We start from the raw sequence: 15,138 nt of genomic DNA on the forward strand, positions 1-15,138 counted from the left end.
TCTCTAGCCCAGGAAACCTAAATCCTGCCCGTGTCTTTTCTCCCTAGCTATTGGCTGCCGACATTTTTATATACCAAGCAGAATTGGGGGCAGAGTCCCTTTGTGTCTAACAAGAGGACTCTCTTGTCTTGGGGGCAAACAATTTTGGAGGATGTAAATTAGCACTAGAATACCAGCAGCCTTAGGCCAACCCACTCCATGTCAGTTTTATAAGGTTTAAGGGTATACATCTACTATGGACTCTCAGTACACAGAAGGCGGACTGTGGTAGACTATTCACTGAAACAGATTATGCACATGGTGTCCTGGCTAGTCATCTGAAAGGAAGGAACCTCAACTGAGAAAATGCCTACATAAGACCCAGCGGCAGGCCGTATTCTTAATTAATTTGTAACAATTTCAGATACTAAATTTCATGCATAGAAAAATTGGTAGGTTCAGAAAAATAAGCTAATAAATTTGCCAGTGTTTCTCAATCTTTTTTTTTCTTTTTAAAATATTTATTTATTTATTTACTATATGTAAGTACACTGTAGCTGACTTCAGACACTCCAGAAGAGGGCATCAGATTTCGTTACGGATGGTTGTGAGCCACCATGTGGTTGCTGGGATTTGAACTCAGGACCTTTGGAAGAGCAGTCGGCGCTCTTAACCACTGAGCCATCTCACCAGCCCCATTTCTCAATTTGAAGTGGAAATATTTTTGTATATTTTCTTGTCTTTCCCCTCTTATATGAGCCGGTATTTCTCGATCTTCATCTAATATAAATCTAGTTACTTGGCTACTAATTCACCCTTCCTTCCTTCCTTCTTCCTTTTTTCCTTTTTAAGATGTGCTTCCATTATTTTAAGTTATGTGCTTGTGTTTGTGTGGGTGTGGGCACATGAACATATGTGTCCTTGGAGGCCAGAGGTGCCAAATCCCTCTAGAACTAGAGTAAGAAGCAGCTGAGGTTATGAGCTGCCTCCCGTGGGTTCTGGGAACCATGGCTGATCCTCAACAAGAGCAGTGTGTCCTCCTAACTTCCACACTCTATCTCCAGCTCACGTGCATGCTTGCTTATTTTGACTAAGAGCTCAAGTTCTGTCCTCAGATGTTGTTATTTTCTTGGTGTGCAAATTTAATGTGCTGTGAATATTATTTTGTTTTGTTTGGTTCTTGAAAAAGTTTAACTGCTTGGTATAATTAGACATTTTCTATATAACTGACCTGTAATTCTTTATTGTATTTTAACAGTAGTAGAATATTATTTCCAAAAATATATACTTTATATGCAAACATCTCTGGCTTTTGTTTAATCTATTAATGATACTGCTTTTTCTCTGTGTATCTATTAGGATTTTTTCTGTGAATTTAGTGAACAATCACCATGTGTTCTTTCAAGATCTCTGTTACAAGTAAGTTCCACTATTTTATTGATGAACAAAAAGGAGATGCTCTTAAAGGTGTTGCAGAGTGCTAACTACCGGATTCCATTTTGTTGTAGCCTGCACTTGATGTGAGTACTGCACTACTGGGTTGTGTCCCTTCACTCACTGGAATACTGACCAGTGTTCTGCGGGGCCACAAAGTGAACCTCAGAAGCTCTCTAGCAATTGAGATTGTACAAGATAACTATCTAACCGTGTTTAGAATCAAGTAGGATTCAAGAAGAGGAAAATAACTAGGAGGAAAAAAGACTTTAAATATGGGAAAATTAACACATTTAAGTAATGCCCACATCACAGGTTTTTTTCAGGGAAATTAGAAACATTTTGAATCAAATAAACTTGGCTGGACACATGGCTCTATGGTTAAAGCACTTGCTACAAGTGTCTGAAGGCCAGAGCTTATCTCCTTTGAGCTCACAGGATTACTGAGTGGGTGTCCTGTCCTGCCTATAATTCCAGCCTTGGAAGGTGGAAGGAGGGAATCCCCAGAACAAACTGTGGAGCGAGGCTAGCCACATTGATGAGCTCTGGGCTTGATTGAGGGACCCTGCCTGCCTCACTGAATAATGTGGAAGAACAAGTGATCCAGTGTGATTCCTGCTATCAACCTTGGGCCTCCACTCATATGCTCACAAGTGTGCATATGTATGGATACATGTGTACCCATACACATCCATACCATGCATCAATGTGTACTCAAAAAAGAATGTAGAAAAGGGGAGGAGAAAATAAAATTACACAAAAATGTGTTTTATACAACTAAAGGCCTTAGCTTCAGTATTGAGCACTGCTTACAGTTGAAAAGTGGTGCTGGGCCAGGGAATGTGGCTCAGTTAGTAAAGTGCTTGCTGCACACACGTGAGGACTAGACCTGGATCCCCAGAAGCCAAGTGAGAGGCGGGGGTTGCTGGTCAGCTAGCAACAGCTGAGGTTGGCCTCCACCTGCATGTGCTTACCTCCCACATACATACACAGAAGCATACTCAAACCAAGACAGATTATTAGTCATGTAAGCCTCCAACTTAAGAAATAAAAGGGCACATTGAGTGGGAAAGGAAAGGAAATAGCCAAGGTCAGAGCAGAAATCAGTAAGATATGAACCAAACAGTAGAGAGAGTTGGTGTACCTGAAGGCCTGGTTAGAGACAACAGGAAGGTATGGATAATTACAGGAATCATGTGAGGGTATTGTATAGAACTAGAAAAGTTCCTGGATTAAATGAACGTACTGCTTTAAAGACAGACTCCTGAACAGCCCTGAATCTGTTAAATACATTGAATTAATAGTCGGAAACCTTCCAACAAGGAAGGTTCTAAGCCAGTTCAGAAACTAGAAAAGACAGAACACTTAGGATTTAAGGCCAATAGTAAGTCAGCATAGGGAACTACTGAACAGTATCCTCATAACAGAAAGCAAGCCATAGCAAATTGAAGCCATTAGTATATAGAAGTATAATTACATCATGTCCAGTGGGGTTAGTCCTGGGAAAGCCAGTGGGACCCAGCATGTGAAAGTTCACATACTTTACCATCCAATTGGAAATCTCAGTAAATTAAGAAAAGTGTGATAGGATTCAATATTAATTTATGATTTTAAGCCAGGTGGTGGTGGCGCACGCCTTTAATCCCAGCACTTTGGAGGCAGAGGCAGGCGGATTTCTGAGTTCGAGGCCAGCCTGGTCTACAAAGTGAGTTCCAGGACAGCCAGGGCTACACAGAGAAACCCTGTCTCAAAAAAATAAAAAATAAATAAAAATTTATGATTTTAAAACCCAGAACCAGAAGTAGAAGATAACATTGTTAGTAAAAGGTCTGTACAGAAATCCTACAGGTAGCAGCACGCTTTCCATAAAGAGAGCTGCATTCCTTGTGAGACTGGGGAGGCAGCGAGGCCAAGCACTCCATCGCTCATCCCTTCACCTTACTGTTACCTGCAGTGTCAGTCGGTGTACAAGGGCTACTGTGTGTGGATGAAAGGCTGGCTTACATAAAGACAGCAGACTTTCCATGCAGAGTGCCAAGGAGTCTACAAAGAACTTGGCGAGAAAGAGTGGATGGATTAATAAATCTATATAAAAAGTTATTTCCAGATACCTACAGTAAACAATGAAAAATCAGTATAGATGGCTCAGTGGGTGATAATGTTTGTCAGGCACACCTGGACACCCACCCATTCCATGCCGAGAACCACGCAGCTGTCCTCTGACTTGGGTCATGTGTCTTTCCTCAAAGAATCTTTTTAATTTACTTTCAACCCAATTGTCGCCAACCCCCGTCGTGTTCTGAACCGCCCTCCTCCTAGTCTCATCCTTAAAAGTCCCATTACCTGCTCCTCTTCTCAGAGATGGGGAAGACCCCCTTGGATACCACCACCCTGGAACATCCGGGCACAGTAGGCATCCTCTCCCACTGAGGCCGAACCAGGTAGTCCAGTTAGGGGCAGGGGATCCAATGGCAGGTAACCAAATCAGAGACGGCCTCCATTTGATAGCAGACCCACATGAAGACTAAGCTGTACATCTGCTACAAATGTGTAGGGGACCTAGGTCCAGCACTGTGTGCTTTTTGGTTGGTGGTTCAATTTCTGTCAGCACCCATAGACCCAGGTTAGTTGACTCTGTAGGTCTTGTTAGGTCTTTGACCCCTCCAGCTAGCTTACTTTTATTCCCCACTCTTGGCTTGATACTTGACTATGGGTGGGTCTCTGCATCTGTTTCTATATGCTACTGGATGAAGCCTCTCAGGAGACAGAATTTTTTTTTTTTTTAATAAGTTAAATGTACTATGTGTAATAACATAAAAATGTAAAACCTGGGCATATACATAATAACCTTTTTTAGGATCTGTCTTCTGAAAATGCAGGTTAGCAGTGGAAAACATTCCAGATAATTGGAGACATAAACCTTTTTTATAAACTGAAAGAATTGATGTTTTTAAGTTGTTACGATTCCCCAAACTGCTCTGTAAATTGATAGTAATATCATTCAGAATGACAGTGTGAGCTGGTGTAGCTGTCAAGAATCTAAGCTGTATGTGGAAAGGATGAGGAAGGAACTCGGGGAGCAAACCAGCCTTGAAGGGGACAAAGGATGAGGAGAGGTCGAGGGCTGTCTCACACTGCACTGCGGTGTTGGCAACTGATTGATAAGTCGCTGCAGCCAGTTAAATGAATCTGCTTGTATATAGGCTTCCAATATATAAACTTTTACTGAGAGGCCAATGTCACCAAAGAACTGAGTAGTAATAGGGGCAGTTTGTATCAGAGGTCTGTTATGATTCCACTACTTCAGCTCAACATTGTCCTTCCTTACTTAGGGTATTTACACTTTTATGTGCTATTTAATCTGTATCAAAATGTACCTTGAATAAAGATTAATGTGGGCTGGAGAGATGGCTCAGTGGTTCAGAGCCCTTGCTGCTCTTCCAGCAGGCCTGAGTTGGACTCCCAGTACCCACATGGCAGCTTTCAACCATCTATAACTATCCCAGAAGATCTGGCTCCCTGTTCTGTCCGCCATAGACATCCAAGCATGTGTGTGGTGCACAGACATACATTCAGACACATAACATAAAAATTTAAAAGATGTAAGGATTTACAAACTGATTTGTAAAATAAAGTGACTCTCTGTTTTTTCATTTTATGTCCTGTATATTCTGTAGTATTTACTGTTTATGTGTGTGTCAGTGCTGATGGATGCATATGGCAATAGTAGTAGTGCACTAATTTGTCTAATGCTTGTTTTAAGACCACTTTCCTCGTGGATAACAAAAAGGTCTTTGGAACTCATCTCATGCAAGACATGGTGAAAGATGCTCTTCGGTCCTTCGTCAGTCCTCCGGTGCTCTCCCCCAAGTAAGTGTTCCCAGACGTGTTAGGTGTGTGTCTCGTGAATGTCCAGCTACTCTGCACCTCTTATAGATGAAGACCTCTTAGGACCAGTCCCCATATACATGTGTCAGTTTCCTTCAGATACTTCCTTGCCATAGAGGCTGGGTGAGGACATGCAGCCATCATCTGAGCTGTTTTGAGAGAGGATTGGGGCTTTTTTATCCCAACAGAGAGGAAAGCACTGAGTCTTCATTTCATACAGAGAACCAGCATTTGTAAAAGCATAAGCATATGAAATGTATTTTCATACATGAAATATTGACTAGTACTTTAATTTTGTCACCTTGATTTGTTGAATAAGTTTAACACAAGACACATAAAAGTGTGGAAGTTTTCTATGTTGAGTTTCTTGGAACTAGATCTTGAGATCAGTAGTCATGTAAATGTATTTAGAGATTGTCTTAGTCAGGGTTTCTGTTCCTGCACAAACATCATGACCAAGAAGCAAGTTGGGGAGGAAAGGGTTTATTCGGCTTACACTTCCATACTGCTGTTGATCACCAAAGGATGCAGGACTGGAACTTAAGCAGGTCAGAGAGCAGGAGCTGATGCAGAAGCCATGGAGGGATGTTCCTTACTGGCTTGCTTCCCCTGGCTTGCTCAGCCTGCTCTCTTATAGAACCCAAGACTACCAACCCAGAGATAGCACCACCCACAAGGGGCCCTCCCCCTTGATCACTAATTGAGAAAATGCCTTACAGCTGGATCTCATGGAGGCATTTCCCCAACTGAAGCTCCTTTCTCTGTGATAACTCCAGCTGTGTCAAGTTGACACAAAACTAGTCAGTACAGAGATGTTGCCAGGAAAAGCCAGCAGTGTTACAGGCCAGCGGGACATGAAAAGGAAGAAGCTCGGGGCCGGGCCGTATACTCCACTGTGTGTCTGCTCCGTGCTGTAGGAAGCTCTGTAGACAGTGTAGGCTACAAACTCAGGATGTCCTCCTGGGGGGATAAAGGACCCTGAGAGTTTGTCCTGGGAAACTGTAGATAACAGCTGTAACCCCCTCATGTTCACTGTACAAGCAGTGGTCTTGGTGACTCCACCTAGACAGCCTGATGTGCTCTGGTCTGACCCTTGCCTGTCCCTGCATCCATAGCCTCATCTTACGTACTGCCCTTGCTGGTCTGTTTGCCTCAGTCAGACTGGCTTTCCCATTGTTTTGGGAGTGTGGGGGTGGCGATGGGGGGGGGTGTTGTTTTTCTCTCTTGCTGGTGAAGGATGGGAGTCATGGTGCCCTGCAACCACGACCTAGTGTGTGCGGTGTCTCCCTTGTGAATGCTGCCTTGAGCACCTTGCTCCAGTTCAAGCCCGCCTTCAGTCCCTGTCTCTCTCATAGTTTTCTGCTTTGTTATATTATGCTGCTCTCTCCAATTAGAACACAAGCTGCACAGACTCAATGTAAGCACTACAACTGAGGCTGGCATGCAGTAAACACCTAGTAAATGTGAGTGGTTGTCCTCCATATTTAAACACTGTAGATGATAGGAAATTAAGGTTGTAGTGCACGTGCAGATACTTTTCCTTAGATGCTTTGCCACATTAAAACTGCCTTTGGTAGAAGACAGCTTGTCTTTTTTGCTTTTCTTTGTGGTGGTAAACAGGTCTGCCAGTCCATAGGTTTTCTTTCCTCTCTGCTAAATCTTCCTTCTACACATTCCTTAAGAAGCATTCTCATCTTTAGCTGTTGAATCCTGTCTGACGAGTGTGCAGAATTCCATGTTTGTCCCTTTCCCTCGCTGGCTCCTGTGCGTCTCCTGCTGCTGCCCTCATCTCTGCTCTCTTCCCTCTTAAGAGAGGACTCCAGCTTCTGTTTTCAAGGATCTGTGTTAGAGATCTGGGCTGGGAAGTTGAGCAGGGATTTTAAAACTGTTCAAAGGTCATCTTTTTAAGTATTTAAGTTTAAGGTAAATACTGAACAATTATTGGTCGCTTGTTCATAAATTTGCCAAATTACGATCAGATCTTGCTTGTAAAGTCTACTGTTTACTTTTATTTATTGTATGGTTGAGTGTGTAACTGATTTTCATGTATGTAACATACATAAGAAAAAATTCCTGTTCTTAGAATTCAGTTGCTGTGCATCTATTCAGTTGAATTGGGTTATTTCGTTTCTCTCTCCCTAGATGTGCCTGATTCCAAACTGTATGTAACTACAGATTCATGGGTGTGTGTGTGTGTGTGTGTGTGTGTGTGTGTGTAATACTTTTGAGTGAGATTTATCTACCAAAATGTTCTTATTAAATCCTGTCATGTGTCATCATGCCTGCTCTATCCCTGTCCACCCTGACGAGCAGGGCAGCAACTTAGTGTGCAGTGCACCACCGTTCCACACTCAGTACCACCAGCCCTGCTTAACCGTCGTCAAAACAAGCTTTAGTTTAGGAAGGTGCATGCAGTACCTGCCATCCACTGTCTTACCCTGTGTCAGGATTTAAAGAGCAGCCCCAGACGTGGAGGAAGACATGGTTTGGTTTAATTTGGTTTTGTTTTGTTTTGTTTTGTTGCTTTGCTTTGCTTTTTCAAGGTAGGGTTTCTCTATAGATCTAGCTGTCCTGGATCCCACTTTGTAGACCAGTCTGGCCTTGAATTCACAGCAATCCCTCTACCTCTGCTTGTGAGCGATGGGATTAAAGGTGTGTGACATGGTTTCACCTGTGTCGGGGGAGAGGGTTTCCAGTGCAGGGTTTGGTGGCGCTACAGGAGGGGAACATAAATGTAAGAGTTAGCCAGGAGTGAGCATGGTTGATCTTCACCGTAAGGTGGCTTTAAGCCTGAGATGGAGGCAGGCTGGTTCTGTAGAGATGTGCTCCGGTGCTTTGCTCAGCTGGGGTGTGTGTGTTACTTTTTTATTTAGGCATGGCGTTTTACTAATTCCTCTTACTTACTGTTTATTTTCTTTATTCTCCTCTTAGTTTTCCTGGGTTGATAGTGCTTACTAATTTCCCTTTTTCTTTCCTAATTTGGAAGTCTAATACACTCCTTTCTCTACATGAGAATGCTGCTGTTTAGGACAAAGTGTTTGTATCTTGTGACTCTTCAAGAACCAGAGCTGGTTCTTGTATGTGAGGCTACTTAGGGGAATGGGGTCTTTGAGAAGTAACTAGTCATCAGGCTGTCGGGCTATCCAGTGAAGACAGACACAGGAAGTTAGCCCTCTGCTGTCTTCTTCATTTCGAGGTAATGATGCACTTAGGTGGTTGAGACGGCCCCTGCACAGGTAGCGTTTCCTAATGAACCGAACTGCTGAAAGGGTCTTAGGCTTGGGCCTTGTGAATCACATTGCATAAGTACATTGGAAGCAGTAGGGGGGTTGTTTATTTGTTTTCATGTATGTGAGTACACTGTCAGACACACTAGAAGAGGGCATTGGCTCCCATTACAGATGGTTGTGAGCCACCATGTGGTTGCTGGGAATTGAACTCAGGACTTGTGTGTGCTTGTAATGGCATTTCAGTATGTAGACTAGGCTGTCCTTGAACTTACTTACTTGTCCATGTCTTGTCATGGTAGACCTGGTGTCTCACATACACAAGGCCCTGGGTTCTATCCCACCCCATGCTGTTTTAATTCTCTCTCTCTTTTTTCTTTGTAAGTGATTTAAAACTTTCATCTGGCTCACTAGGGTTTCTTTTCAAGATTTCAGGAGTTTTACCAGAATAGTCACATGGTTTTTAGCCAGTCTTCTCTAGAACTCACCGTTAAGTCGCCAAATCGTATCATTTTTCCTTATTATTGCTTGTTTAGCAGTTGTTTCACTTTTCTCCTTTTACATCAACTTCATTAGAGTTTCTGTTGCTTTGATCAACACTATGACCAAAGTAACTTGGGGAGTGAAGGGTTTATTTCAGCTTGCAACTCTCATGTCACACTCTGTCACTTAAGGAAAACCAGGGTAGAACAAGGCAGGAGCTGTGCAGATTGAGGACTTGGAGAACGCTGCTCACTGCCTTGCTCCCCCTGGCTTGCTGAGCCTGCTGTCTTACAGCACCCAGGACCCACCAGTCCAGGGTGGCATCACCCACAGTGACCTGGAAAAGGTCATCTTTCAAAATGACTCCAGCTGTGTCAAGTTTGCATAAACCAGCAGCACACATGGCTGATGCCCTAGGTCTTTGGATCACCTACAGATACTCTTTGTGACATCCATGTCACCTCAGGCTCTGCTGTTGTCAGGGAGTGCTTTCTGTCATTCCTTAAGGCTGATTGTGAACATCTTTCTTTCAGCGACTTAGATTTAAAGAGCCAGAGAGGGTTTGCATTCTAATCTTGTTATTTGTCAGTTAAAGACATCGGCTTCTAGCTTCTCCTCCCTCCTTCCCTCCCTCCCTTCTTTCTTTTTTTTTGTTTCTAGCCCTTGTTCCTGTGTTCTCCTTTGCTCTCTCTGGGCCACCTGCCCTTCTCTGCTGTGTGATCAGGTTCTCCTTTTTGCTGAGACATCTGAGATTGCTCATCTCTGTCAAAGGCACCAGGGGAAGTCTCTTCTGCTTCTCCTTGGTCCTCTTAGGTCCCCTGTCACTGATCTCTCTGGGGTTTGTCTTTAAAATCCTGGTATCTTTCAGCCTCTGTACCTACTCCAGGACTAGGTGGAAGGTTCTTAAAGACTCCGAGGAAGGGGCAGTTAGATGAGGAGGAAGGACAGAACTTCTCAACGACAGTAGACAAGTCCAAGAAACATGGGGTGCTGGTGCATGGACAATTTCTGGTTGCAAATGAGGCTGCATCTTGATTTAGGACTCTGTAGATTCTAAGAGGATAATATTGTAGAATAAGAGACGGAAGGCCAGGGAGACATGAGCTTTGGACATCCTATTCTGACTACATTTGTGTGCATACACGTGTGTGCAAAACACAGGAGTATGAAATGATTAGCATCGTGCTGGTATTCCTCAAACTAGCCATGGGTTTGGTTGTGTTTTCTCTGTCAGTAGCTTCTGTAGTAATCACTGCTTCTTTTGCATAAGCTACATAAAAGATGTTAGTAATAAGAATCTTATCTTGCAGGTGTTGCCTATATAATAATCACCAGGCTAAGGACTGTATCGACTCCTTCGTTACTCACTGTGTTCGGGTAAGAACTCAGCTTGGGTTGTTGTGATGGGTACTTGGCAAATTATGCTGCACAGTTCTTTGTATTCATTTATACTCCCCATCTCTTAGTCCTATCTTGTGACTATGTTAACATTCCTGTCTCTTCTCACTGCTTGACTGAGTGATGTTATGCCCTGTACTCTTTGCAGGGTCAGATAACTACACTGTCTATGGGGACTGAAGTGAAACACTATAACTCCTGGCTGGGAAAGCCCTTGCTCCCTATTAAGCTTTATAAATGGACATACAAACTTCACTTTTGACCTTAAAAAATGTTTTTGTAACATTCCTATATGTTTATTTTGGTACTGCTGTAATGAAAGGTTTCTGTGTAAATTAAGACTGTTAGTTTAAATAAAGTTGCAAACTTTTCTTTTTTAAATTTGGGGAAATATACAGACTTATAGATTAAGTCACTAGTCTTTCTTATTTATATAAATATCTCTCTCACTTCATTATATAAACACTTCTCTTAGAATAATCAATTAAGAAGTTCTCTAGGGGCTAATTCTATTGCATGTGTGCTTGTGTGCATACATGTGTGTGTAAGTGTGAGGGTGAAGGCAGTATTGTATTGTGGAAGACTAAGGAGACTGGATTTTATTTTTGTAATATTTTATTATCACGGGTATATTGCTTTACTTTCTGAAAATTACCTCTTAAAGAATGAGGTACTAGCACTGACTGAGCATCTGAGCATCACTTAGGTGGAATGTGAGGTGCCTGGACTAAAAATGTTTCAGGTTTTGGAATATTTGTGTATAATTTGTGAGTTGGGTATCCCTATTTCAAAACCTGAAATCTAGCATATTCTCAAGTATTGGCGTTTTAATTTTCAGAAATTTTTTTTGAAAACTGGACTTGGTTATACATGCCTTTTGTCCTAACACTCAGGAAACGGGCAGGGGAATCACAACTTCAGGATCAGTCACCCTCAGCTACATAGTGAGTTCAAGTCCACCTTGAGCTGCATCAGACTCTGTCTTGATTTATTTATACATTTATCTATCTATCTATCTATCTATCTATCTATCTATCTATCTATCTATCTACCTATCATCTAGTTATTTGAGTTTTCAGATGAGAGATGCCCACCCTGTACCTGTGAACTCTTCTAAAACAGTTGCTGGTCCAAAGACAGCCTGTCAGAGGTCACCGATACAAGCTTTGTTATGCTTCAGAGAAGGTAGTCACATTTCCTAAATGCAGGCTGCTCACCATTCGTGTCTGTTGTCGGATTAGTGTAGTGTTCCATATTTTACAGGAAGCCGTGTTTTAGGTCCTTAGGAATAGAAGAGCCAGAGGTAGCAGCCTTGACTCGACTACCACAGAAACATTAGCATTGTAATTTTAGTTTAAAATAAGTAGAAAAGGAAATGCAGGACAATTATTGAAGGAGTATACTTTTGCCATATTTCACAAAAAGCTTCCTTTTCCCACCTCTTTATAAATTCTGATATTGAAGTCTTTAAAAATGGGCACCCGTGTAAGAAATGTCAACAGTGTAATTGTGCATGTCTTACATGCATTTAACAAGATTTAAGAATTTGGCATATTGTGTCTTTAGGATAAAGGAAGTTCACATTGACAGTTACTAAGTTGTCTGTGTGTTACAGCCATTTTGTAGTCTTGTTCAGATCCATGGCCATAACAGGGCTCGGCAGAGAGACAAACTTGGTCACATTCTTGAGGAGTTTGCTACCTTGCAAGATGAGGTAAGAGCCAGATGTCTTTTTGTAAAATTCATCAAGACATAGGTTTCAAAAATAGCAAGCTCTGTGAGAGTGCGTACCTATAGAACCTGGCAGTGTGACACAGAAAGATCATGCATTGAGGCCATCCTGGGTCTCACAGGATACTTTTTTTATCCTTTAACTTTTGAAAAGCAATTCTTCAAAACAGTGATTTGAGGATTAATTTTTTACTCTTCATATAACTTTTCCACTTAAAATTTAACAGTTTTATAGTCCAGAGGAAGCATGTTCTTGAAGAAATGGGAGAATATACTTTATAAGCATCTTAAATCATGTTTTTGGTCATCAAGATAAATTGTGACTTGTGTAGAGAACTATGGTTTCATGACAAGTTACCCGACATGAAACAGTTGAAAGGTGACTCATGACCAGCAGTGGCTCCCATTACTACCAACACAGACCTGAGGTCACAAGTTGAGGCTTGTCTGTTTGAAGACAGGGCCTGTTTCCTCAGGCTTATTTTTAGCCATTGGGCGGGCTCACATGATTCTCCTGCTTCAGTCTCTGGAGTAGACGGATGGTGCTACGTGGTTACAAGCTTGTCCCACCTCCTTGTCTGGATAAACTAACTTGCGTTAAAGTGGATGTTTATTTTGAGGAATAATTTGGGTAAATATTAAATATTGCAGGGTAAGACCTTTGCAAACCTCACCAGAGATGCATTTGAAGGGAAGACTTTGTTTGGAGTGTGAGATTTACATCTTCTGCTCATTTTTCAAATTCTCTCACTGTCTAAGTAATCGACCCTAATGTAACCCTAATGTGACCCTAATGTAACCCTAATGTAACCCTAATGTCACAATTGTTTTGACAGGCAGAGAAGGTCGATGCAGCGCTTCATACTATGTTGTTGAAACAGGAGCCTCAGAGACAACATCTGGCCTGTCTAGGAACCTGGGTTCTTTACCATAACCTTCGAATTATGATCCAGTATCTGCTCAGTGGCTTTGAGCTGGAGCTGTACAGCATGCATGAGTACTACTACATCTACTGGTGAGAACTGTTGCTGCTAGCAGTGATGGGGAAAGCAGAGATGTTGTGTGCATCTATAAAGTGTACAGTCTGGGTTACTCTGTGTGTGCATGCAATTTCTAATCATACACGCTTTCCTTTCACCGTGCTAAGGCACGGTCTCCATGCCAGCTGGCCTACAAGCCCCGGGTTACTTTCCTCTGTACTGTCTCACTGTAGGAACACTGGTGTTAGACACTCGAGGGACTGCATTTGACTTTATAAAAATAGGCTCTGGGGATTGCAGTCGTGTGGTCAATCTTTCTGGCAGGCTCTTTGACCAGCACAGCCATCTCACTGGCCCCTGGAATATTTTCCCTTAGTGTATTTTTACTTTAGTTGTGGCACAGTTGGTAAAATCTTTTGAGAATTAGAGCTAGGTCAACGTATACATCTTTAGTGCTGTAACATTACACAAATGTTCTTCCTGTTGTTTGAATATTTGTATAATAAAAATAAATGGGTTAATTCGACATCTTCTATTTGCAACTGGAGAAAAGAGAGTGCAGTTTGCTGACTTATGCAGCACTAGTGCATGGTGTGGTGCACTTGGTGGAATGCGCTTTCTTGTAGACGCCATGACTGCAGGATAATCACTGGGAGATGATCTGCAGATTCCCCTTCAGTGGAGGGAAAGATGGGGAATTCTATGAAGAGGCTGTTTGAGGCTATCTTAGACATGAAAAACAAGTAGAAAATACACAACAAGCAAGTGTTGATCAGCACAATGATAATCTTGAATTATCTTCATCTGTCAAGGGGTCGAAACAATTTTAAAGTTTCTTCATTAAATGTCAAAATTTGATATGTTACACTTTGTTATTGTTTGCTTTTTAAACTTATAGTTAAATTATTTAACTTAATCACTGCCCTGAGAGAGGAAAGACTATTGAAGCCCTTAATAAAAACGAGCAGCTGGTGTTCGGAAGGGCCCTATCAGCCCTCTCCTTCACCGTCTGTCCTCAGATAGTGTGGGTAAGTATCACCTGTTAGCTCACTGTGGAACTTTGCACTGACCTTCTGGCTGTACGGCAGTCAGTGGGGATCCCTTTGTATTCTGTAAAGTGATACTGCGTGTCCTCCTAAGAGCCACCGGGTGCCTCTTGATGCTCCGCACTCCTCTATGAAGTGGTGGACCCCATTTGCCTCCTTCAGGAGCTGTGACGCTGCAGCGTCAAAACACAATTTCAAAGGCAGCTTTAACTAGTGTCCGTGGGCCGCTCGCTGATGGCTCAGCAGGTCAGAGCATTTTCCACACAAGCCTGATGACCTGAGCTCAACCCACATGAAATGTGGGGAGGGAAACCTGACTACACAGACCTGTCCTGTAGGCTGCATGTGTGCTCTCTGGACTCATCACCATCTGACACCCTCACACAGTGTGAATAATAATAATAATATAATAACAATACATTCAAATGTAATGTCTTATATGTGCTTTCATATTGTAGCCTACCTGGCATCTTTCAGGGCAGTTTTGGAAATAGGCGTTCTAAAATAGGTATAATAAGAGATGATAAACATCTTATGGATCTTTGGTTTTTATTAATTTGGTTTTATTAATTTAATTTGGTTTTATTAATTTTCCTTATTCCTGGTTCTACTGAAAACTGTGTGTCCCATCTCCTAGATTTGAACTGCTTTTCTGGTTTAGAATGCATTGTCAGGTTAAATTTTTTTTATCGTTCAACTAGAATATCTTATATTTTGAATAAATTTAAATAAATAAGCCTAGATGTTTTTAAGCTTTAGAATGATTGTTATATAATACTAATAATTTCTGACACTTTCTAAATCAGTTTCTTTCATTTTTGTTGCAAAGAAAATATTTACTTAATAGATTGGAGTGAATTGTGTCCTGACAGTGAAAAAAATGAAGGGTATTCTAATTCGTATGTATGTAGATAATTATTCAGAAATCTTTTTGAAAAGTTGTAAAATGGGAAAAGGGAGCGATCATGGTCA

General features: G+C 41.8%; 1 protein-coding gene across 1 annotated transcript in view; it reads left to right on the top strand.

Moving 5' to 3' along the window:
• The window catches only part of Naa35 (N(alpha)-acetyltransferase 35, NatC auxiliary subunit), a 51,145-nt gene that overhangs the window by 28,626 nt on the left and 7,381 nt on the right, over positions 1–15,138 (top strand). The window contains exons 13-17 of the mRNA XM_021215230.1: positions 1,339–1,398; positions 5,177–5,283; positions 10,322–10,388; positions 12,025–12,123; positions 12,977–13,155. Coding sequence (XP_021070889.1) covers positions 1,339–1,398; positions 5,177–5,283; positions 10,322–10,388; positions 12,025–12,123; positions 12,977–13,155 — 512 coding nt within the window. The remainder of the gene's footprint in view (positions 1–1,338; positions 1,399–5,176; positions 5,284–10,321; positions 10,389–12,024; positions 12,124–12,976; positions 13,156–15,138) is intronic.

The sequence above is a fragment of the Mus pahari genome, chromosome 16 (genome assembly GCF_900095145.1).
Source record: "Mus pahari chromosome 16, PAHARI_EIJ_v1.1, whole genome shotgun sequence".
Taxonomy (NCBI): Eukaryota; Metazoa; Chordata; class Mammalia; order Rodentia; family Muridae; genus Mus; species Mus pahari.